This window comes from Solea solea, chromosome 1 (genome assembly GCF_958295425.1).
Source record: "Solea solea chromosome 1, fSolSol10.1, whole genome shotgun sequence".
In the NCBI taxonomy this organism is placed as follows: domain Eukaryota; kingdom Metazoa; phylum Chordata; class Actinopteri; order Pleuronectiformes; family Soleidae; genus Solea; species Solea solea.
This window is the reverse complement of record NC_081134.1, coordinates 20,418,558-20,444,622: the sequence shown is the minus strand read 5'-3', so window position 1 is coordinate 20,444,622 and position 26,065 is coordinate 20,418,558. Positions and strand designations below refer to the sequence as shown.

The 26,065-nt window shown below is 39.6% G+C and overlaps 1 protein-coding gene across 10 annotated transcripts in view; it reads right to left on the bottom strand.

The window, feature by feature from the left end:
• Nucleotides 1–16,551, bottom strand: part of LOC131442837 (piezo-type mechanosensitive ion channel component 2) — a 105,392-nt gene extending 88,841 nt beyond the window's left edge. For all 10 annotated transcript variants that reach the window (XR_009233600.1, XM_058612467.1, XM_058612799.1 and 7 more), the window contains exons 1-3: nucleotides 15,959–16,551; nucleotides 8,454–8,549; nucleotides 1,099–1,224 (exon numbers count right to left, since the gene is read on the bottom strand). Coding sequence is in view for 9 of the 10 variants with exons in the window: in XM_058612467.1 (XP_058468450.1) it covers nucleotides 1,099–1,224; nucleotides 8,454–8,549; nucleotides 15,959–16,022 (286 nt within the window). In the remaining variant the exon portion in view is untranslated. The remainder of the gene's footprint in view (nucleotides 1–1,098; nucleotides 1,225–8,453; nucleotides 8,550–15,958) is intronic.
• Between the last annotated feature and the right edge of the window lie 9,514 nt (nucleotides 16,552–26,065).

Genomic DNA, 26,065 nt, shown 5'->3' with positions numbered 1-26,065 from the left:
TGACAGCTCAATGAACCGGAAGTCATCAACTCATTCCCCAAGTTTCCCCGTCAACATCTGACAAAATACAGTAATTATATCTATATATATATATCTAACGTTGTCAGATTATAAATGTTAGATACTTTTTTGTCAGATGTTGACGGGGAACGAGTTCACAGAGCACAAAGAACAAGTGTATTTTCAAAAAACAAAGTACATTATTTTTGAATGAATAAATCGATATTTGTTTTGCTTCTTAAAAATCTAATTCCATATCTCTGGATCCTCTCGTCAGCCACCAAACACGCGAACATCTGCACCTCGTTGATGGTCCGCGGTGTATTTTTGTATGTCTTGTAACATGTTTTAAAAATGTCAGGTTTGAGTCCTGTGTCAGACGTCGCACTCATGACTCTTCCAGTGACGACACTATTTAACCAATCAGTGGACAGCAGTCTGTTGACGTCACATTTTAGTATCGGCTCAGCAGGTTCTATGCCTAATAGAAAAGCCAAAAAAACAAAACACTAGTAGAGTCGACTAGAGTCGACTAGAGTCGAGCTAGAACTGTATAATGAAAAAAGCCCCATAAATGCCTGATTGCAGATGATGATACCTCCAAACTTTTGGTTTTCTAAAAAATGTCATGGCACCAGGGCTCCAGGTTTCACAGCAGGAGTTGTTTTTTGCCAGAACACTACATAAAATTTTTATATACAGTCTATGATTCGAGCACAAAGGTAGGTTCATGATGAGCCAGAACAGCTGCACCACGCTCTCTCTTTCACTCTGTTTACATAACTCTCGTAGATAAGTACCAAGATTTGGCACTGACTGATCTAGCGTGGATTGGTACTTGCTGCTTCCAACAAATTTCAGTTTATAACAATAATTAACAATGTTTTATTGTACGTATTTGCACAGTATTTGAAAAAGTATTGATTGTTGTATTGGTGACAATTCTCTGACCCCCCCCCCCAAAAAAAAAGAGAGCTGACTGAGCTTTGTTGGTCTGCCAAACCTTCTTAAAACATACATGTATTTCCACATACCTAGCAAACCTCACCCGCTTCAGAGCCTCGACTATAAAGGCTGCAGTGTGTGCGCGCTACTCACAGTTGAAGTCCGAGGCGATGGAGTTCCCGGCCAAGAGGCTGTTGACGGTAATCTGATAGATGATGTGGAGCAGCAGGAAGGACATACTGGTGAAGCACAAGGACTGCAGCAGACGCCCTGTGTGGCCTGGAGCAGGAGAAGAACAGCGTAAGTGAGTTCACCACCAACAACAGCACTCAGCTTAAGGATTTCCACATGTTATTTTCGTTCTGAAACACAGCAAATTGTCTTTGCTCTGTCTCTGTTTCAGACACCAGGATCTGGGCAACATGGGGTTTCTGCATTCTTAGTATTTTTAGGGCAGATCGAGGGTTTGTATTCGCACACAAACAATGATTCATATCCATGTGATCAGCTGAGAAACTGTTTCCAATGATTTGACTAGTGACTGGGAGAGCACCCAAAGGAGATTTTCTGTGGATAAAGACACACGTCCATGTTAATAACTGCAATGCGCCTACAGAGCAAAGCTTATAATGGTTGAAAAGTCAAATAAACATTCCGGCCGACCACAAGACCACTAATTCTCTCCAAGTCCCCGGCTAATCATCAAAGGAGCAACACCAGACACTTAATACCTATCTCGTTCTTTGGTTTCCTGTGCAAGGAGCTATTTAAGTTCACAGATAAAGATGTGGCTTTTCCCAAAAACCACAAGTGCCACATGCATGTGCTGACTGAGAGACCATCTCCTCCCCTAATGCACTCGTCTGGGTTAAGATTACAGTTGTCAGTCAGTGGACAGAGCTGTGAGGGAGAGAGGAGGAGGAGTCTGAGGAGCCGCTGCAGCTGCTCCACACATGGCCATTTTATAGCGCACCTACAGGTATTTGGGATAGTTTCAGGAGTTGTTATGGTGATAATTTACTTCAGTTGGAATCTCTCTGAAACGCTCATGCTCAGGGAAGGATGAGCTTAATGAGACTCTGCTCTTCTTTGACGGCGAAATATAAATCACTACTGACGGATTAAAGTGCACCACATATCTACACCGGTGGGTCCACACTGCTTCTTTGCGGGGAAGCATTTCCATCTCATTTCATTTACTGCCGGGAATTGTTTTTACTGTAGTATGGCACAAGATTTTGGCAAAACCAAAGCAGTTCTTGCTGAGCCCTCAGGCCACTGACGGCTAACTCAACACAAAACAACACAAAACAACACACCACGGCGAGCTCATTAAATGTTGAAGTGAAAACAATTTGGGGTAAATTTCCCTTTGCAATTCCCCAGGTTTTCACAAAGAGGGAAAAGAATGCTTGTAAATATGGAGGGAGGTTCGAGGACCATTACCGTTTTTTTTCTCCCCCTGGTTGATGTAACATTTTTATTGTCCGACGGCCATCTGTCGTGGTTTCCTGACACTCCTCTTAAATTAAGTGTTTTGCTTCACTTCATTATCGGGTCCCCAGAGTGTTTTTAGAAACTCTCAAAACAAAAGGCATTGTTAGGACACCCCCCCCTTCCAAACATGCAGAAAAGTGTACCACTTTGACAATATTAAACCATGGTTTAACCACATGGTCGTGCCAAAACATAGAAGGCAAGCAAAGCAATTTGGCCAGGAAATAGAAGTCCATGCCAGACTTGAATCTACAATTGAAGTCCAAATTTGCGAGGCAGGGCGAGGTATACGGGCTAAATGATGTCTAATGGCGCTTTTCCATATACAGACTACTTGGTTTGAGTATCAACGTGGGTATTAACTGAATCCAAGGAAACAAAATTTACTGTCACAAAGCTAATATTGTGAGAGTGCAGACATAAGGCTCAAATTATATTAAAACACATTTTAATTGCAATTTTTTTCAATCTGGACGTGAACTTCTCCTCTTCTTTGTCCCATGTAGGGCTGCATGGGACAAATAATCGAGAAAATATTTGGTTCATAAAATGTCAGAAAATGTTGATCAGTGTTTCTCAAACCTGGAAAGGACGATGTTCACCTTTAAGACACTGAAAAATCGGAAAACTTTTTTAATTCCTTAAAAACACTCAAATCAATTTTTAAAATAGTTGATTTATTTAGTAATTGAATCATAATCGATTAATCGAGTAATTGTTTCAGCCCTAGTCCCACGCCTGCACGATACCAATAATATACGATACGTCGATTCTGTGACAATCGATATATTGCAAAGACAATCATATAGCAATACATCGCGATATCTGTCTAACTGAAAAAATTTCTCTGTTTATTAACAACATAGAGAAAAAAGTGCATAAAGTTTATGTGCTGAACGTGGACAGTGCATCTCTTCGCGTAGCTGTCTCCACCATTATCACGCTGTAATCTCCCTCGTCTTCTTCGGCCGGGTAACTTCCGCCAAAGTTTCCTTCATTAGCCCCGGTGTACCGATTATCGTATTGCACCAGGAAGGACGATGATATATCGGAAAATCGATATTTTTGACCCCCACCCCAACTTTTTGACGACACATCTGTTCACGTGCTGACGTGTCATGCTCTTGAAGTCACATCTTGTTGGGGGTAAATTGGAATAACTACAAGAGGCAAGGGGTAAAAAAATAGAAATGGGATTGGGCCTTTGACCAAACACAGAGAGAAGGAGCTTCTAATTGGCTGTTCTAAGACATCCACTCTGCCTACACGTCCCCCTTGGTGGAATGATTGCTACTTTAGCATTGCAATGCTAAATAACTTCCACTAAAATATAAGCTACCTCCTTTACTTCCAATCAGTTGTCGATAAGGGGAAACTTGGACTTTTTTAAGTTACCATTAGCAATTAGAACTTCTGATATCGATCTTTGTCATTAGTTAGTTTACCCTGAGGGATTCAAAATGGCCTAAATTGGATAGGACATTTAAATTTAAGCATTGTGAGGGGATAAAAGTGATAGCGGAAGAACCTGATCAGATCAGAGAGTGGCAGCACAATACCTAATCCCGTCTATTCCAACTTTAAAAAAAGAAAATTCTCTAATCTCAAACAATAACGATGGATGTTTTAGACCAAACTCACGGCCCGACATCCTCTCTCTTCCAATTCTACTTGCTAAAACATGAACCTGATAAATCAGCCACAACATCAAATATTTATACATATTCATGCAACACCACTAAAAGACTCTCCAAGGGATACTGTCATGTCAGTGCCCATTCAACAAGGCATATAGCAACCACTGTAAAGGGTTGTTAAAATGTCCCGGCGACCCATACGAGAGTATTAGTTTAGGTTGCGTTCACTTCCGCAGAGAATTGAAAGCCTTGGGAGAGCGCGAGGAGCCAAAACACTGCCAATTACAACATTAGAGAGTAAATCACAAAACAACGACCCACCAGTTTGTCTCCAGATAGTCTTCCACGCTGCCATATCCTTGGGCATACTGTTCTGCTGTGGCTTTTTAAAAGCAAATTAAACCCAGTGCATAATTCATGTGTAGCATTTGGTTTAAATTAACTTCACCGATTTAATGTCCTTTAAGGCCGAGAATGGGCAAAATGAAACGGACCATCAAGACGACAACAGCACTGAATTCTATCTATCTTCCATTTACATGTGAAATTTAATTCTTTTAATGCACAATAACGGTGTTTTTGTAAGGTTGTATATTCTGAATGTCTACAGTTTGGTTTAGGCTGATTAATTAAGTGAGCGATTTGGATGCTTGAGGAGATAAATATAACATCTTAAATTGGTTTTAATCCGTGTCTATTAACTCAAACTGAAATACCAAAATTAAGTGGTTACCTCTACACTACCATTAGCAGCTGTCGGGAAATATAAAACATAACAGTTTATTAACTTTGTAAAGTCTCTCTGACACGGACAACAAAATGAATATTACAATTTTACTAAAAACACAAATTGGAGCAAAAAAAACAAGTAGGGCTGGGTTATTTAAAAGGTTTAGCTTCACAAACAAAGTGCACAATTATCCATAACATAACAATTTATGAATAAAAATGAACAAATTGAGGACAAATACTGAAATATTATCGGCTGACACTGGATACTTAGACACAAAATATCACGTTACTATACTTTATATTACCTGCTTTACGAGTTCAGATTATGTGTTAAAAATAACTCATCATTTAAAGCTATGGAAGTATTTCTTAAAATCTATCGTAGATATTTTACAGCGAGGAAAGAAAGTGAGCTGCGGTGGGGAGTAACAGCAGAGCAGCTTCATTTAAGTGATTCATAACATTCATAGGGCATTTAGAGCTGCACTATGGTCTGCATATCCATGTATTATATAATGTAAAATTCATATTGTATAATTGTCTCAGCCTATTGATCTTATATTTAGTTTAAATGCCACATATTTCACTCATAATACATCCGTTTGTGCTCTAACGTCCTCACACCGCAGACAGATGGGATTCATACAGCGACAGGATTTAGACGGAGAATATCTCGTACTATCACAGACACCTGAGGCCGTACTGTCGTGTTTATGCTATATCTCACATCATCATTTTACAGTCAACGCACCGATGCCTGAATAAAGGTTACATATAAACACATGCTGGGAAAAAATGTATCGCCTGTCTCAGTCTCAGTGAGATCCTCCTGTTTAAAGTAAATAAAAGAAATAAATGAAGGGTGAAAGCTGACGGTTTAGAGCGTTTAAGAGGTTTTTAGTGGAGATGAAGTTGAGCTGAAATATGCTTTGATCAGCATTTACTCACTCCTGCCTTTAAACGTGGGGACAATGGTAAGATTTTGTGGAAAATAAGTGTTGAGAGTGATGATTCATCGATGAATGGTTTGATGCACTTACTTCACTGTAAATGTCCCCAGCAACTCACCACTGCCAGCCTGAGACGCTGGAGAATCACTTTAAACAATTACTTTTATTTTAACAATTAGTTAATTGGTTTAAAGGACTATATATATGCTCCATATAACAAACAAACGAGATAATCTGAATATTTTTGGTTTGTGGACAACACATTTAAGGATGCCTTTATTTTGAGGTGTGGGAAATACAAAAATCTAAATTTTTCACCATTTTCTGATATTTTATAGATCAAGCAACATATCTGTTATTCAAGAAAATGACTGACAGGTTAAAAAAAATAAAAATTAAGTATAATAATTTGTTCCCAGCAACCACAACCACCTAAACCCAACAGGAAGGTGGATCAAACTGCCATTTTGAAGGGGGCGATTTTGGTGGTTTCACACTTATGATATTTCAGCGACTTCCTCCTCCTACAGCTTTGCTGCGATCAACTTCAAATTTTATCAGTTGACTCTAGATAAAAAAAGGATTAAAAGTTGTCAACGGCTTAACTTTGTGTCACATGATGTCAGAACTAGGCGGGCATCAAAGTTGCAGCTAATTCTGATGACTCAGCAAAAAACATAAAACTGGTATAACTCCATTATACGTGCTCCAATCTGACTCAAACTTGCTAGGATTGATTATGCTCCCGCCTTGAAGACATCTGTGATGAGATGATGTGGGAGGGCCCGATATTGGAGCTTGCAGCTATATTTTTATTTGTCACTTTTTGAATTTGTTATCGTCTAACTCACAAAGTTACCATATTTGTTAGTATACTAATGACACACAAAATTGAAGTGTCTTGTTATGTAGGAAAAAAAGGGTAGTAACGTCAAAGTATGATTTATATTATTAATATTTTAAGAAAGTGGACCATCTTGACCTCATAACATCTGACTCATGTGTAAATACAACCTCAAAGAAAGAAGTTATTCAAGACAATAACAGGAAACAGAAAGATCAACTGGTTTCAATCAAGTGAGAGAAATTCAGGAAAACTGTTTATTCAGCTGTTTATCTTTAATAAAAATAAGCGACTTTTAATTTCTGTATACAGTTACAGTGACATTGTGTCTATAATCTCATCTCCAGGAAAAACAACACGAAGAGGCCACTCACATGTTTCCCTAAAAGCTGAAAGAGCATGTAAATCCTGACATAAGTGTCGAAGTCAACAGTTATCCGAGACGTGGAGCTTTACTCGAAGACTCCTCTCTTTAACTATTGATGAGAGCGTAAGTGGTCCACATTATTTCCTGCCCTACTTCCTGATTGTTATTTCAGCTGGAGATGAGCAGCTCTCGGCTCTCGGCCCCTGAATGTTTGTTCCCTCTGCCAATAAGGCTTCATGTATTATTAAGCGATGCATGTGGTCTCCTGCAGAAACCCTGGATTATTATTATGAGTCTGCTGTTTAGTGTTTTGCGGCGAGGCGAGTGCGTAAAGGCGTGGCGGAGCTCGACGACCGCAAGCCCACAGTCGTCACCTGTGTAAGTCAGTCACTCTTCACAAACCACAGTCAAGCTCAGTGATTTATGTCTCCTCGATGAAGGACAATGTGGTTTCAACTCAATCTCCCAGAGAATTCAAACTGTAATGGGTAACTTTTAGATATAAACAAATGTCCATAACTTCTTCTCTCTCTGAGCCTTAGAAGAGCGGCGTTTAAATCTCATGTCACTTATTATCGTTCCTGCTCCGCACACTGGAAGTGATTTCTTGATTTTTATGTCAAGACAGACGGAGGCACAACGCCACAACATTGCGCTAGTAAAGTGAGACAGGTTGGAATTAGGGCTGCAACTAAAGATTATGTTCATAATTGAATAATCCGTTGTTTTGTCTATAAAATGACCAAAAAATTGTGCTTGTGTTTCCCAAACCTGGAATTAACGATGTCCTTGAATGCCTTGTTTTGTCCACAAACCAAAATTATTCCATTTAATGATTATTTTGTTGTTTGGAAACCAGAAAATACTCACATTTAAGGCACTAAATATTGAAAAAAAACACTTGAAAGAGTTGACAATTGATTTGGTAATCAATCAATCGAATAATCTTCGAAGCCCTAGTTGAAATACGAGCGAACACACAGAGAAATCAGAAGAAGTCAATTCTGCTGCTTAGAAAACCTGGTCGTTCTTGTCCCCGCCCGCCCCTGCGGTGCTGCTGTTTACACACAAACACTCCTTCAGTCAGGTCTGATAGTATTGCTTGAAAGAGGCTGTTTTCATGTTACAGAGGCGGAATAATAACATAAACAATGACTAAAAACCTGTGTTTTAGTTTTTCTTGAGTTTACAATCATATTATTATCCACAACAAATCAAAACCAGAGTTTAAAATGATCATATTCATGAAGTAGAGATGAGCTCTGACCCTGATGGACTGTGGTTTCCTAATCTCAGATCTGGCTCATCGTCGTGGATCATTTTTATGAGCACAACACAGCGAAGATTACCTTTCATGGACTTTAACTACTGTGGGCTTGGATTACAGCACAGGAATGATTCAAACTGGAAGGGAAACATTCAGTAGATGGACAAACACGAAACGTGTGATTAAGATACAGAGATTTCACTGTGGATCTTACCCTGCATCGACGTACACGTGGGCTCCGCGAAGAGTGGAATAAGCAGGAGATAGATGAGGTAGACGAAGGACAGGGCATTGTACCTGAACAGGCAAGCTGCAGAGAAACACACACAGGGGAAAAAACACAGAAAAACTGAGTGAAATCACATTTTTCAAAGGATGTTTTTACCTCTCTATGACATAACTGTTACAAGGAAATAAAATGCACAGATTTGAGACAGAACATTCCTCCACATCACATGCCTGAGGACGATGATGAGTCTGAGATTCATTCAGTCATTCATGGAGTTGACATTTGTTGTGAAGTAAAATAATCCCAGAGACAATCGATGGTCTGTGTCGGCAGAGGTCAGATCTGCCTCTCTGTGCCGTTTCATGTGTCGCTCATTGTGCGGCTTTGTGTCAGAATCCCTCAGAATTTTTGTAAAATTGTGAATTCAAGCAGCAGACGCCACGGAAATGTATGATGTAATGCAGAGATTTTTAAGATCGGGTCATGGGCTAAACTTTTCATTTCATCTCTCAATGAATTGATTCGTTATTCGGTTTATAAAAAAATGCTGAAAATGTCTTTTGGTCTTTCCCAAACTTCAAAAATGAAAACGTCAGATGTCTTGTTTTGTGCACAAACCACAAAAAAAACTGAAAATATACACTTTAAGGATGAAAACACACAACCTTCCATTCTATACCAATTAATCTGTTGTGCTGATTAATCAGAATTGGTCAGTTAGTATTTATAAATCTGCTGTTCTCAGAAACTTGATATAATGTTGCCACTAAAACATTCTCTATTTTTTTATCCAATTTATTATTTTAGTTTTTTGATTACCTGTTTCATGCATATAATATGTTTTTATTGAATATATTGAACTGTGTATAACTGCGCTGCAATTAGAGCTGCAACTATGAATCGGTCGATTATTTTCACGATTAATCGAGTCATTGTTTGGTCCATTAAATGTCAGTGTATGTTTGTCAAACCTGTAAATAATGAGGTTCTCAAATGTCTTGTTTTTCTCCACAAACCAAAATGATTCACTTTTAATGATTTATTTGTTTTATGGAGCAAAGACATTTAGAAAATATTCACATTTAAGAAGCTGAAACAATCGAATATCTTGTTTTAATCAGGAAAAAAGCTTCAAACCGATGAATCGATTATCAATTCATTCTGATTAAAACAAGATATCCGATTGTTCCAGCTTCTTAAATGTGAATGATAATTATTAGTAGTAGTAGTGATAATCGAGTAATTGTTTCAGCTCTAGCTGCAATGCAGACCTAAAATATAGATTAGCAAGACAGAGTTACTGAAGTTAAGCAATTTCTTTTTGTTTTATCTGTTGTCATTAAACAGTTGTATTTTAACAGATAGAGGAAAGGAAGAAAATCAACTTAATATATGGAGCAAATTAAAGAAATCTGCATCAATTATAGGCCATTACCCCGACTTCTACCCCTAAAAACATTTAAAAACACAACTGGCAATTAATTGAGTAGATTACTATCAGTTAATAGTTGCAGCCCTAATTATTAAAATTCTTTGAACTATTTGAAATCATTTTAATGTGAAGTTTATGTTTTTGTTAAATGTCCATAAATTATTTGCAATGATTTATAGAAAATAACTGGTGGATGAATATAACGCTTTAATCTGATGCACAGTTGCAGTGTTTAGGAACAGTGGATTATGTAACACCACACACTCACCCTTTCCCAAACACTCCCCCGACACACACACACACACAAGCTCCGCAAACATTAACATTACACCCCGTCAAGGAGGAAGTCTTTTGCGCTCACGATAAAAGTCAAAATGCCTAAGTGCAAACCCGACTTCCAAAAACCATTCATTGACGTATTGATCTGAACGCACACCTCATTTCCCAGAGCCGGAGTGACCGTGCGCGCTGATCGAGGCTTTTACCAGTTAAACGACTCACATCACCTGCTGACTACACGTCAGTTTAAAGCATCCAAAGTGAACCCGCGCCACACCATCACTGCAACAACACCGTGAAACCTGATGCAGCAAGAAAAAGCTCAAATGATAATTAATCATGTGACTTTTACAACTCTCATCTCCTCGAGTTATTCTCTGCTGTGTATGAAGTGTGGGAGAAGCTGCAGAGAACTCACATTTCTTATTTTATTGTATTATTTTTTTAAGGACAGGCGGAGCGAGCGAGCGAGGAAGGAATCACACAGTGACTTTAATATGATATGTGGACGCACAGTCTGGCCTCCAAACCTTCCCTGCGCAGTTATGTCAACAAGCACAAAGTTTACAACCCGGTCGACCAGATGAGTTACCGTCACAAGTCATGGAGATCAGCTACTGAAAAATTAGAGGCTAACTACTTAAAATAGTGCTTTATTTATCTTTGCTCACTCAATGGACCCATTCATTGACACTGGCGTTGGCTTTGACTTGGCTTTTGATTCTCTCTCCGAACAGAACAGAAGCACAACTTAACAAGTTTCTGATTAAGAATTTGATTTTATTAAAGTTGGTGAATAAGGAGGAAGGAAAGACTGTTTGGTCTCTGTGCAGCATTTCTATCCACACCCACTTTATTTTATCTCTGTTAAATGTGGCATTAAATAAGCTCCCTTTTTTTTTTTGAGCAGTCTGTAATCTGCCGCACTCATAATTCATCTCTGCTGTTACAAATCTAACACAGTCTACGCTGAGATAATCTATCTGTATGTGTGTGTGGCGCTGCTCCAGCGGCTGTAGCCTGCAGACACTTGACCACAGTCTGCCTGACCGTTTCGCCCGTCGCCGTGTGACTCAGACATGGGCCGATTTTCTTTTTAACACAGGGGGAATGAAAATAAGCTGCCGTTGTTTTCAGACATCAGATTACTGTGAAAGAAAACATCCAGTGGTGAATCAGGCTTTTGTTCTTCCTCCCCAAAGAAAAGCTTTTATTGCAGTCGCTCAAAAAAACCGTCGACAATGGAGGAGCAAAAAAAAAAACACTTGAAATCAGAGCCAAGTGACTTCAGAGTTTAAGCTCAAAAACATAAATGTGGTGATAGAAGATAAGGTGCCAGACAAGGCCGAGCACGGGGAGATAACGGAGGAATTTTAACGTCTGAAAAAAATAGAAAACTTAGGCACGTCCTCATCACGACTATTAAACAAACTGTGCTGACAGTTTTTAATAAAGTACAAAACTTAGAGAAGACTTTGTTTAACTCAAGGTGGCCAAGAGATTCCACATGTAGTCAATTTATGCATTTATTTTTGGTACATTCATGAACAACAGAATGATTTTAACTGTCGGGGTGGAAATTCTTTACTAATTTAATTGTCAACTATTTTGAAACTTGATTAAATGTGAATATTTTCTGGTTTCTTTGCACCATATAAGAAAGAAAGAAAGAAAAAAGCAAAGCAAGACACTAGAGAAACGTCATCATTTACAGGTTTGACAAACACTGATCACATTTTCGATTTATCTGGTAAATAAATTGACAGACTAATCGATTATGAATATAATCATTAGTTGCAGCTCGCTATTTAACTGAAAATCTTCTGCAGGCACTCAACTCTAAACTAAAGGGATCAAAATGAGATTTATTTAGTTTGTCAGTTGCTCAATCCTTTAAGTAAATACATTTAAAAATATATAAATAAATCTCTCTCATCAAGAGTTCTCTGTAAAAATGTGATGTTTTTACATGCTTAGCTGAGCAGAGTCATCGCTAAAGCTAACGTTTGCTAAACACAGCCAATAATAAAGTGATAGAGATAGTTAGCGTAGCCTTAAGTACTGTACTAAACAACATAATCACAAGTAAATAAAACTCATAAAATAAAATAAATCTCCATCACATATGTTGTGTTAGTGGCAAAAAGGGTTGCTAACAATAGCTAGCATACTAAACTTAGCTGTTGGGTCTTGTTAAGGAGGCTATACTGCTAGCTCTACTAAAACTGGACAGACACTGGTTAGCATCACAATCATTTTCTATTATTTCTGTTTTCACTTTAATGTATTTGTGAATCTTCTTAAAAGTCATTTTTCAGTTTTTTTTACAGACTTAAAAACCAAACACTTTTAAGGTGTTTACAAGTCCAATAGTAAGTAAGTAGTAAGTGAGCGGTTAGCATACTGACTGGAATAATAGCCTTTAAATTTGTAGAGGCACAATATGTTTTACATTGACAATATAAAGATGGAAATGTGTCTCTATGTCCTCCTGTTAAAGACATGATGCCAAATTATCATCTAATTACAACCAAAACATTTGAGAAACATTATTTCTTCAATATTTTTACAACTAACAATTATTTTTATCATCAAATCAGTTGATTATTTTCTCCATTATTTGAGTATTTCTTTGGTCCATAATCGGTGTTTTCGAAATCTCGGAATTATGCCATTCTCAAAATGTCTTGTTTTGTACAAATGGAGCAAAGAAACAAGACAATATTCACATTTAACAAGCTGGAAATCGAGAAAACTGGAGAAAAAAAACTAATTAAATAATCATTGCAGCCCTTTTTAAATATGTATTGGCTTCACTATTTTTTTCTCTCTCTTTTTTGTCATCTATCTTGACATAAATATGGGTTTTTGTGGGTCAGTGAGACACCTGTTTTGACACCTGATGCCCTTTAAAAGTACAATAAAATGCCTATAATTGTCTGGCGTGTGTACGACTGAGATGAAACACATGTAGCAATATGACTTTTATACATTTCTGCTTCCATGATCATTTTCAACGAAAACAAATACAAACAGGCTGTTGGTGTTTTGTTGCTATCAGCAGTGAAAACTACTCTCATTGAGTTAAAAGCAATTGTTTCCACGGCCAGTTTTCCTTCAGTGTCCATAACCGTGCCAACAGTGGCTGTTTGGGAGATTTGTGATGCAGCAGCAGCAGCAGCAGCAGCATCTACGGGGGCAGGCATTGATTTTGTCTTAAATAGCCTCAAATTAAAACTCAAAAACAGAAACAAGCGTCATGTTCCAGTGATGCTCTGAAAACCGCACTTCTGCACCACTGCTGCACCAGTCTCCGTCTTTATCTGAGCGCTCAGCTCAGCTCGGCTAAAACCTGCTGCTGCGTCTGGGACAGTCACACATTTGATAAATGCACGCTTCAAAACCATGTTCGCACTGCAAGTAAACACATAAACAGCGGCCTGTTTGATCAGAGAAAACTGTAACTGTGTGCAAATTGTGTGTGTGTGTGTGTGTGCGTGTGTGTGGCAGCAGAGGCACTGTGTACACACGGCCCAGCAGTTTTGTGCTTTTCAATAGAGGTGCTGTCAGATGGCCAACAGGAAGCACAGGCCGTGTATCGTCAGCACACGAGTCTTTCACTGGGACTCAAGAACAAGGTTTCACACTGGCAATATACAGCATGTTATACTGTATATATCATTTGAGATGTCACGCAACGTCTTTATTCTGTACGATGACGTCAAGAAACAACTACAAGGATGAAGATAATAAAAGCAATTGAGAACAAACTCAAATGTTGATTTTATGGATGGTTTAACACCAATTTTCTTCTGTCAGATAGTTCCGATGCATTCACCACCGAGCCATAAAGCAGCAGATTAATCAAGTATTTGTTTGGTCCATAAAATGTCAGAGAATGTTGAAATGATGATGTTTTCTAATGTCTTGCATTAGCTAAGCTAAGAGAGCTAATGATGACTGTATGACACGTATTCTGCTATAAACACAAATAGTCACATTTTTTGACAGCTTCCGATCCAGTTTGACCAATACCCAGTATCATATCGTCTCGTGGTGGTGGTAATTCTCATTTTTTACCAAAATGGCAGATAAATCATGGAAAAAGAGGGAAAACTGGGCTGATTCTCTTGACCTTCTCTCACCCCTGAAGTCGCCCCCCACTCATCCCCTCGTTTCTTTACATTTCCTCCTTCCTGTCGGCCACTCTGCACACGGCTGCAGAGCAACTCTGCTCATTTGCACTTTGACAAAACATAAAATATTAAGAGGTATGTTTACGATAAAAGGGAAGGCAATTCTTGTCTCCCTCACAACCGCATTATTAATTCATACTGTTAAAACGACTTTCCACGAATTAATGGAGACGATGCATGGCCTCACGATTGCTTTTGGAAATAAAGGGGGCGTCGGGGCTGTCGAGTGATGCATTATGGTGGTACTGAGTGCGTCTTATCTATAGAAAGCATGCTGTTAGCTTTTACGTCAGCATTATAAGTCTCACACGAGACACCAAAGTGGGGAGCTCCGCGGCGGTTAGACGCTAATCACTTTTCAATTGCGGCCTACCACGGAATCACTGCTTAAAACACAGAGTAAATTGCATTTAATAGAGTCGGCGTCCGAGGTGTGATCATAGGATACAGTCCGGTCTGCAGAGAGCTGCGAAAAAGTCACTTTTTAAATCCAAATGACATCCAATAACACAACAACAACGTCTCCCTCTGTTCTTAACAAAGTCAGAAACGCTGTAAACAAACTCTGCTGACGGAGACTTGAAGGCTCTGACGCCGACGCTGCTTTTTAAATCAATAATATTAACGCCGCCGAACTTGTGATGTACTTCATTATCCAGTCAGCAGCTGAACAATCAATAAGAACAACAATATAAGGATGAGTCAACGATCACATGTTAACAGACCACAATGAAAACCACCATTACCGGAAAAAAATAAAAATTGATTAAACGCAGCTCACGTGCACTGAAATGACATTTTCTCATTCACTGGGAAAAGAAAGCGGATTCAAATACAAAGTGTTAAAAAAATGGACCTTATGGACTGTTCACAGCTGATATTTACATGTGTCTATGGTTTCTGTACATTATGTGGGCTCTAAAAGAGTCTGTGGTCTTGTTTGGCGTCAGTTTGAGACCACAGATCGTCACACAAGTGATGAATGGGAGTGAAATGTGACCTCCTGCCTTCACGGGGTCAACAGTAAACCAACGATCTGCCCTTAATGAACGTTCACATAAGCAGGTTTGCAGTTTTTCATATTTTAGCCTAAGGTCACATTATTATAAACTTAAATTAAAACATGATTTTTCACTGTTTCATGGTCCAGAAAAAGAAAAATAAGAAAACTCTAAAAACAAGGCATCTGTGTCAATGTCTCCACAGCTGGAACTAATGATTATTAGATTATATAATCCATTATTCTCAGTTGTTTGGTGCATGATGATGTTCTCAAATATCTAATGAATTCTTCATCATGTGGAGCAAAGGAACCAGAAAATGACCACATTTTAAGAAGAGAGTTTGTTTTACTTTTTTACAAGAAATAACAACAACAACCGATTATTTGATTGGAAACATGGTGTCATGATTACTCGCTGGAGCCCTGGAGCTGAATGTGATGATGGACTCACTGGATGTCAGAAATGATTTGGTCTTTACTGGCAAAATGGATTTAGAAACAAGGTTGACAAACAGCTGACTGACAGCATCTGGGTCCCTGTGTCACCTGTCATTCACAAACACACACAAGAGGAACTCACCAGCTGCGAGACACACGGGCAGCAGCAGCCTGAAGATCAGCCCGCACACCATCTCAGAGGCCATGGCTGACTGTGCGCAGTCCTGGATCAATCCAGATCAAACTTGCAGCAGGAGATTCTTTCTCTCAATGTTTCTCTCGCATCCCCAAACTCCTGCGCTCGGTCAAATCCCAGCTGGCGTCAGACTGGTGCGCTCCTCCACACAGACACATCAGCTCTGCCCGAGGATGAGGAGGATGAGGAGGACACCTGGACCTGTGGTTCGGTAATTATTCCACGCGGATTCGCCACAGCAAACATGACGCCGGTGAAGTCTCAACCGTGTGCAGTTTAGCGGCTCGGAAGCGATTTAAAAGTCATGTTTGACGCCGCCAGGACTCAGGTGCGCAAAGAGCTGGCGCTGGCGCTGGCACAGCGCGCAAAGAGAGGAGAAATACCTGAGAAAAGGAAGCAAACGAGTCCTCGGATCCAATTAACGCTCTTTAATTATCGCAGTGAACAAAACAGGAGGAAGTGAAACTGTTCTACTTTACTGTGAGACGCGATGAAGCTCGCGCCGAATAACCGCATCCGTGCGTCCTGCTCCTCTGGACACCCTGCTGAAAATTTGACTTTCTGACTTGTGCTGTGGACTGAATTCACCCAACAGGAGACGACAGGGCGAGCTTTGTGATTGACACATGGTTCAGCCAATCACAAGTCTCCGTCTGGGATCTGGTCCAGCCCTCTTTGTTAATTGGAAGCAAGAGGTGGATACAAACCGCCGCAGAAGAGATACATGCGCAACCTTTGGTTTTATCTTTTCCTTTTTAATGTCTTTAAACTATTTTAAATTCAATCAAACATCTTAAAGTCTAAAAGTATGGAATTAGTTTGCGCCACATCTCCTCCAGACTCCACCACAGGTCTGCTGCTGCTGTGCAGCTGTTATAGGGAGAAACAGTGACACCCACTGGTAGGAGGCGACTGTGCACACACACACACACACACACACACACACACTTGAGTCTATAAATCTGTTCCATTTCTCCTCCCAGGGCAGGAAAAGTGTTCCACCGAAATGTTTTCATTTGTTAAAACAATAAAGACGACTCCAGAAAAACAATCTTCCTGTGTTTAGGTTGAATTCAGATGTGCGTAAACAAGACGAGTAAACACGCGTCATGTGACTCAAACCCTGAACCCTGCAGTGCTCTGACATGTTTATGGATTCATCTCCAGAGTTTCTGTTTAATTCACGTTTTGTTGTTGTTGCTGCTCTGAATGTCACGATGTCCCGAGATGTAGTCGCCGTGACTGCGGCTCGAGCAAGAAACAAAACAAACAAACACAAAACACAAGAAAAATGATGACATTAGTGCTTCAGCTGCAGACACGAGGCTTTGATTTGTGCACCTTGCAAAGAAAACAGTGTTTTGATTCATTCATGTCCGTTTCTTTTGTGTGGTTTTTCCAGCTGCGCGGAGGAAAGAGCCGCAAGGGGTCACAAAGGTCGCCCAGAAAATCAGATCCTAAATAAATCACACGCTGGTCATAATCAGCAGGGCCGGTCCAAGCCTTTCTGAGGAATGCACTCATGTCTGTTGAACACGATACACTAACAATAAAGGATTTCTATTTTCTTCTTTTATTCTACTAATAAATTGGGGGGTAGACTGTGGGGCTGTGATGATTATATTTAATAAAAAAGAAATTATGTCCCATTTTGGCCACAAATGTATTATTTGTTATATAGAGCAAATAAATTATAAATCACATAAAACATATATATTCACATATATGTGAAAATACTTATTTTATTAACTAAACAAACACTCAAATCATTCAACTGATTATCAATGAATGTACTGTACTTGTGATTAATACTTATTTTTTCCCTGTTTTTTTCTTCATCAAAATAAGAATATGGATATCCCCAAGCCTGTATGTTACAGTTTAGTTAATTGAATTATTGTACAGCAAGAAGAGTTCAATGTTTAATATTTTTTATTTCACATAGTTGCATTTCTCACATGTACTTTTTTAATTATTTAGTCACTAACAAATCCTATTCCTTATATTTGCTTTAAAATCTATGAGAGCGAGGCACAGCAGGGAAAATGTATTAATAAAGCGCATTATCACACAAAAAGAGAATTTAATATGCTTCACATCGGTAAAGGAGAACAAAAAAATTTGTAAAATCTATGATTTAAAAAATTAAAGCACATAGAAAAGTAATTCCGATCATAATTTAAAAATATTTAAAGCAAGCCAATAGGACAAAAGTTTAAACATATATAGTTTTAAAAGGGTCATAAGATGAGCAAACACATAAATAATTTATATTTCCATCAGGGAACAGTAATGTACAGGACTGAGATGAAGTAAAACTGATAAACAAAGTAAAATGAATTATAAAGGAATGAAAATGCTCAAAAGTAAAAGCCAAAGTCTCCAATACGTGTTCATTTCATTGTAGATGAATACAACGTATGGACGATATCATAAGACCTTTTAGAAAATGAAGATGTCTCGTGTCATGCTGGAAAAGACAACTATGAAGGAAGAGATAAAGTAATTTAGCTGTTTTCACGTTGCTCTAAATATGAAGATTAAATGCTGAGGGAGTACGTTAAGATCTATCGCGTTGTCCCTGTCAGTGTTTAGACTTTCAGTCGTTTATGAATAATTGAAATGTGGAATAAAATACGAGAAATGTCTCAAGAGCTGCTGCTCAAAACTTAATGTTGACTCACACATAACGTGAATTTACGTGAATCCTGATATTTATTTAAATAAACAACAAGTTTCTGAGAGTCCGAGTATCATGTTTATTTTTTCCCCTTCACTCCAAGTCCATTTTCATTAAAGCTCTCTCCATTAGCTCAACGTCACAGTGATCGCTGTTCATCTCTATCGTATTAAATCCAAATAAACCTCTCACTTACAAAGTTATCAGATGGAGGACAAACTCCGTGTTTTTGATAGTCCCTGATTGCCGGGAAGCGCAGCAGCCGAGACACTTCGCCGAGAAATTTATGATGTAAAGATGTATGAAATTACTGTAACTGGGATTTATATCAGATAAAAACACTTAAAACTCCACTTAAGGTTGTTTATCGCCCGCCATTAAAAGACGCTGCGTTGAAGAACAAGCTGAGGAGCGCTGACCTCATGTTTACTTGTTTATGGACAAAGGTGGAGCGGCCAAGGTTTCACAGGAGCATTAACTCCTGATTAGACCCAATCAAGCATAAGTTTGACAACTATATTGACGAGGAAATGATCAATGCTATTATTCCCTCATTAGTACATTAGGTGGGAGGGAAGAAGGGTTCGGCGAAGCCTCTTTGCTGAAACGCAGAGCACTTAAAGCTCCAGTGTGTAACATTTAGCAGGGGTGTATTGGCAGAAATGGAATACGCTACACATAAGTACGTTTATATATAAAGTATATAATCACATTACAATAATAAGTGTTTGGGTTTTAGCAGATGTAGAATCAGCATTTCAGCAAATCCGATCCATCAGAACAAACTCGTCCTGTTGTCTATAACAACGTTTTATCTTGAGTCATGTTCTGTTAAGCACGGTGTTCCACAGGGCTCCGTCCTAGGTCCGCTATTGTTCTCGCTGTACCTGGCACCTCCGGCAGATCCGGGGTTGATTTTCATTGTTATGCTAATGACGTCCAAATATACACTATAAGCCAGTTATCACTCAACTTCCTGCTGCTATCAGGGTTGCCCAAGGAGAGCTTCAGAGGCTGGTAGCGGCTCATATTTTGAGGCTCCTGGCACAGATTTGTGTGAGAAACCTATTGTTATCCTTCAGATTATTATTGTACAATTTATACTAGACACATCGAAGGTGACAAGTTGTTGACGGTGAAAACGACGTGACACGGCAACCCTCGTTTTGTATTAACTTGCTTTGAACAGACAAACCAGCCACAGCGTGAGTTTTAACGACAAAAAACTACATACACGTGACTAGATACACGTGAGCCCATGATTCTGAAGAAAATTGGATTTTTAAGTGTCTACAGACATTTTAACGTGATTGCATTTTAACTGCTTGTGTCACTCTTTGACTGAAATGAAAAATTTGGGTGAAATTAAAAGCACAGGGAGAGATCATGGCTTTTCCTCATGGTGTAAGCATCCTGTCCATTACAAAACATAATGCGTCATTGGGATAAAACGCAGTCATAACACTAGGAAATCCATAAAAACACAAAGACGAAAGACAAACTGTGGTTAGCTGCTTGGCGAGCGCTAACTGTCCCCTCCACCATTTTGTAAGAATTTTCCCTCCAAAAACAAAATTACCACTTTAAAAACGTTTACCGACACAAATAAAAGAATCTAATAGATTTGTATCTGCACAGAGTGTAGACATGCAACATTTCCCATGGTTAAACAACATTATCTCGGCACTGATAGCAGCAAAAGGTCCTGCCTGTGATGTGATGAATCACCATTTGGCTGACTCACAAAAACTGGATTAAGTTATGTAAAAAAAAGCTGAATGATGCAGAAGGAAAAGCTGACTTTGAGAGATCGTCAACAGGCTGGCTGTCAAACCCCTGTGGCTTCACTTTCCCCTGGAAATCCAGACGGGCTGGGTTCTGTGCTCCGGACAGTCACCGCAAAAGGCAAACAGAACTGCAGCCAGCGGCGATCAATAGCCGACCTCAGAACATGCCAGACCTTGATTTGTTTCTGCTGTTTGAAGTCCAGACCTGCTGATCTAATCCCTCAGATGGATTTGAATCTTAAGTAACGTTTGACTTTGATCCATTATTCATCCGATTCTTGAGAGACAAACTTATCGATACGCTCCGTGGACAAATGGACGCAACAGTTTTTACTCTGGTGTAAACAGTGGACGCTCAGGTCGGCTTCTGACTCACCTGAGCTGTGAGAAATGCAACAGGAATTATTTTAGCTGCTTTCTTAGAGGCCTTCAAATACTTTAGTACCGCCTGGAGGTAGTGACACTATGTCTCAGAATACCCGTATACTGAAGGATAATCCTTTAACTACTTCAATTTTAAGGCAGAATTCACCATGGAACTCTACAGTTACATTATAGCAGCTCTAAATTAGTTTTTACAAGGATGAATTCATGTAGCACACTTGGTAGATAAAGTCAGGACAGCATGATGATGGTAGATGTATTAGGGACACCATTTTATCGGCTTGTAAACGCAAATATCTAATCAGCCAATCCCATACCAACTCCAGGTATTTAGGCATACTAACAAGGTCAAGACAACCTGACATGGTCAGGAACTTGTTTACCTTTAAGCAGATGACCACCACCAGGTGCCACCGCTGCAGTTAGTGTATTTATAACCTCTGTGAAGGTTCTCCCTGGTCCTCCAGGTCATAGTCATCTTCAGAAGTTAGCTGAAGGCAACTGGACTTCCTTGAGCTAAGTTATCCAAGATGCTTCCTCAGTTCTTTCCTCAGAGGTTCTGAAGAACGACTCCCTCTTGGATGAGACGTGAAAGGCCTTCAACTTAGCTCCAGAAAAAGTACAGCTAACTTCTGAAGAGCACTATGGAGGAATACGACACCTTAAAAAGAGATAAAATATCTTGCAGCTGTAAAGAAAATGGAAATCTGTAACCCTATCTATGTTGTTCTTTGGTTCACTTGCGGTTCTTGGCTCTGTGAATCTTTCAACTCTCTATAGTGAGTGTTGTGTGTTATGAAAACATGTGGACACTGTCAATCTAAGTTGACAGCTAAGTTTTTTTTTGTTTAGTAGAGTTAAGTAATATTTTGAGATACACCATAACATATGCCTGTGTGCACCAGACCAGGTCCATGTTCTGTATATTCAACAGTTTCATTAAACACAAAAAAGCCATTCAAAAAGACGTGGACAAATAATTCCTTGTGATTTCACTTAAGAACATGTCCCACGCTGCCTAACGTCAGCAGCGTTCACTAAGAAGAAAACAGAAGTGCAAATGAGGTTACTGTCCAGATTGCTTCAATATTGATCCACAAGAGAAACCCAAACTCTCTCTGTGTGTGTGTGTGTGTGTGTGTGTTCAATATTTACATGGATGCACTTTCCATGCACTCTAAAGGTGCTGTTGCTTAAGTGGGCTTTTAGTGTCGTCCTGTAGTGGTTGTGGGCCGATCCTCTCTTTAGGAACGTAGACAGACACAGTAAATCTGTGTTGTAACCAAAGAATGTTCACGCGTTAATGTGATTCAACCTCCTGTTGGTTATTATGTGGTGGTCCACACATTAATAAAGCAGCAAACTATGCCATTTCCTTCATATATATACACATATGTGTGTGATTAGCTTTTGTGGGTCATTGGTCACAGCAGTACAGGTCGACATGTGTATGATATGAGTTTTCTTATGGCCAAAGCCAATCTATAATATTCTCCTTTTTAGGCTAATACCTTTTTTTTTTCCTACATCTGATAAAAAGTTTCCTCTCTCTTCTTCTTTGGTTTGTGTCGACAAAGCTCTTCGCCATCGCTTTCCACTTCAAAATGTGAAAGACGCGTTGAGCGGGGGGAGGAGACACACACTAAACAATAGTCGATACCGAATTTTGAAAAGACTTGGAGTTCACACTGACCGACTGGTTTCAGTGGATTTTATTTCCCCTTCTACAAGAGCGACAGTTTAAAGGGTAATCGCCATCGTTGCTTTGATATTCTCACTGCATCCTGGCGTCTTCTGACGCCATTTCCTGTGGCTGTTGGCAACATGTGATTGCAGTTGGGTCGGTAATCGGTCCACACGACCTGATTGCATCAAACGTGCTTGGAATGAGAATGAGTTCACTTAAAAGCCTTTAACGAGGATCCATTGGAGGTCTGGTGCCAGCAGCCGTGGTAATTCCAGTTCCAATAGCGTATCTTAAAGTTGCTGCAGTTAAAAAGCTCGTCGTTGGATCTCGGGATTAAGTGGGCGGTTTGCCGCGAGGCGAGCTACCGCCTGTCCCAGCCCCTGCCTCAGATTTCTGTGACAACTAGTCGTGACTGACTGTTTCCAACTAGTGCCGACTCTGCCCCAAATGTGAATTGTGGGTACATTTTTGGGTAAAAGCTACTGCTGTAGAAATACTGTATCATTTCAAGGCAGTTGCATTCATAATGCATGCCCTTTAGCGTCAATACCCAATGTAAGCATCACGATGCATTCCAGTTGTAGACAGAAGTCAGAATCTCTGAGTTCCTAGTTGGAGGTTTAAACTCAGATTTCCAACTCGGAAAGTCAGAGGAACCCCACAAAACCTGACATACAATTCCAAGATGGCTGCCACTCATTTTTGCCTAAAAACACAAAAATCGTTGTCTTACTAAGATATTACAGCTGACTTTAAGCTTTCACTTTCAGTGTCAAGCTAAAATAATGGTCTGTGTGTTCACGACTGTTTGTGTTAAATACATAAGTAAAATTCACACTCACAGATTGGTGCGTGTGCAAAAATCAGTTATAATTGCTTAAATTCAGCTGAAAATTTATTTTTGGTAAACATTGCTAAAGTGACAGTTTTCCCTCATTTTAAAGAACATTACTGCCTGTCAAGTGGCTGTGACGTTGACAGATAGATTTCTTGCCGTGAATCAATTTAAGAATATTTGGCTTGTTCGCTACACTGCTTGCGTGTTGCTATCATTTTGGTATTGCTAATAGCGGCTAACCATGGCTAACAACCCTGGCACTTCCAACTTCTCATGAAAATGGAACACACTGTTATTCTAAGGCTACGAAAACCCAAACAACTCTTACTTCATATCATACCACTGGTAACAAACTTACTTATGGGTCCATAGCTTTAAACTGGAGCGGCCTAAAAGCATTTTTGTTAACAACTGTCAAGTCTCTGCCAGTTTTGTAGATGAAGTCTGACTTTTTTGAGAGGGGAAGACAAATGGACCAAGCCCCGAATGACTTAACTGCAAACGCGGCCTGATTGTCTCGTTATCAGCGTGGATGTAAGAGACTCTGGCTTTAGAGGCCATTTTTATTCTTGCAAATTGATGCGCGGTAATGGCATTCATTAGCGGATGACTGAAGGTCCGCTTAGTGGTGTCATCAGGGCGTCTATCATCATCTCAGGAAGACGCTCATGTTAATGCACATGCCCAGGATGTCGGCCTGATCATAAAGAACTGATATGTGGACAAAACGTCCTCTGGGTAGTTTCTAACGTTACACTGCATCCTGGAAGATTCCCAGCACTCAGACTGGAGGGCTGCGGCGCTGCTGTAGCCGAGGCCCGACATTAGCCGAGAGTTTGGCTTTTGACCATATCAGCGGTGATATGGGAGGTCAGAAGGTCTTGAGCGGGACCTCAGACACAACAAGGGCTTCTCAGTCATGAATGACTCGGTTATGAGGAGCGCTGAGTGCTAAATGACCTAAATGTCGGAGGTAAATGACCTTTCAGAGCTGAATTATAGATGTTTGCTCGGGGTATTATCTTAACTTCTGATTCGTTTTGGTGCATGTTTTAGAAGAGTTAGAGGTTTGCGCCCTGGGGAAGCGTAAACCTTTTGATCCTCTCTGTCCACATATATCACAGGTTATCTGGCGCTCACGGACATGACTTACTGTTTCCGCTGTGCTTTTTGAATGATCATGGAAACAACTTTGTCTGATTGTCTTTTAAAGATCTAAACGACTGGGGAATATGGTCCGCAGCTAATGATTATTTTCAGAATAATCGATGAATTGAGTACTTGTTTGCTCCCAAACCTCGACATGATGACGTTCTCGAGTGTCTTGTTTGTCAACAAACCAAAATCAATCAGTAATTATTTCTTTGTTATATGGAAGAAGAATAAACTTTAAAAACATGGCTTTACATATATATAATAGTATAGTTTTACAACAGTTGTAGTCCATTGTTTAAAAACTGCAATACCTATTGTAAAATAACGAAAATAATGTTTAAATGTCACTTCCACAAATGTTCTTCCCAAGACAGGAAGGCAAATAGGATTTCAGAGATTCATTTAAGACCAAGAAGGACATAAAATAGAAATATGGACAACATATGGACACACGAGCATCACACAAAACATCTTCCCCTCTTCCTTCCCGCTTTCACATGAGCTGCTCAGCATCGCCATCAGGTGACGAGACCACAGAAGCCCTAAGCTAAGACGGACTCCACAACACACACAACGACTGGTGAGTGATTTATCTTGTGTTCCTGGTAAGAGTTCATTAGCTGCCTAATGCACATCTAATGTGATTCTAATTTAATCATTAAAGGAACAGGCAGTAGTGCATTACTACCCCTTCATAAAAAAAAGAAAGAAAAAAAAACAGACCTGGCTGAGGTTGTGCTTCATCCCATAATAACCTTGTTAAGAGCTGCATTTCTCTCTGGGCTTGTGGACAAGTTTCCTGCTGCTGGGTGTGGCTTTGACTTACCCTCCATTTCCTAAACTTCTCACCTGTTCTTGATTTGTCGCCGCCTCCTTCTTCTCCTCTGTTAAAGGCACATCTCGCGCTCACCAACTCTTGGCCAGAGTTTATCCCACGGTGAGGCCAGTGGAACAAACATCTGGCGTCGCCTCGCTGCACCCGACTGGACTCCAGCTCATTGGAAGCTGCATCTCCATGAAGATTTTAGGTACTTATATCAATCCAATACGATCCATAAACCCTAAACCTCACATAAACACAGTTCTAAATTCTACAGTTTTTGGTATTCAACATCTCACCCAGCAGGGGGCCTCACAATCAAAACGCCCTGGGGGCAAGTGAACTTCTAGTCTGGTCAGGAGTGGGCCCGACAGCTTGGCCATAATAATCCATCGTGATGTTGCAATCAAAAATATTTAGGATGATAATGCAAGAAAATTAGGGCCGCACGTTAATTTTTGTGAAAACAAAATTAAAAAAATAGGCTGTTTTCCAATTCTTTTTTTTATACATTTGGCCCAATGCTCTATACTTCCATAATAGTGGAAGATGTGGCTCATGAGCCGCGTGTTTGATCCCCCTTATCTAACCAGTTCATATACAAATTGTAAATACACTGTACACATATATATATATATATATATATATATATACACACACACACACATGTATATATACACATATGTATATATGTATATATAT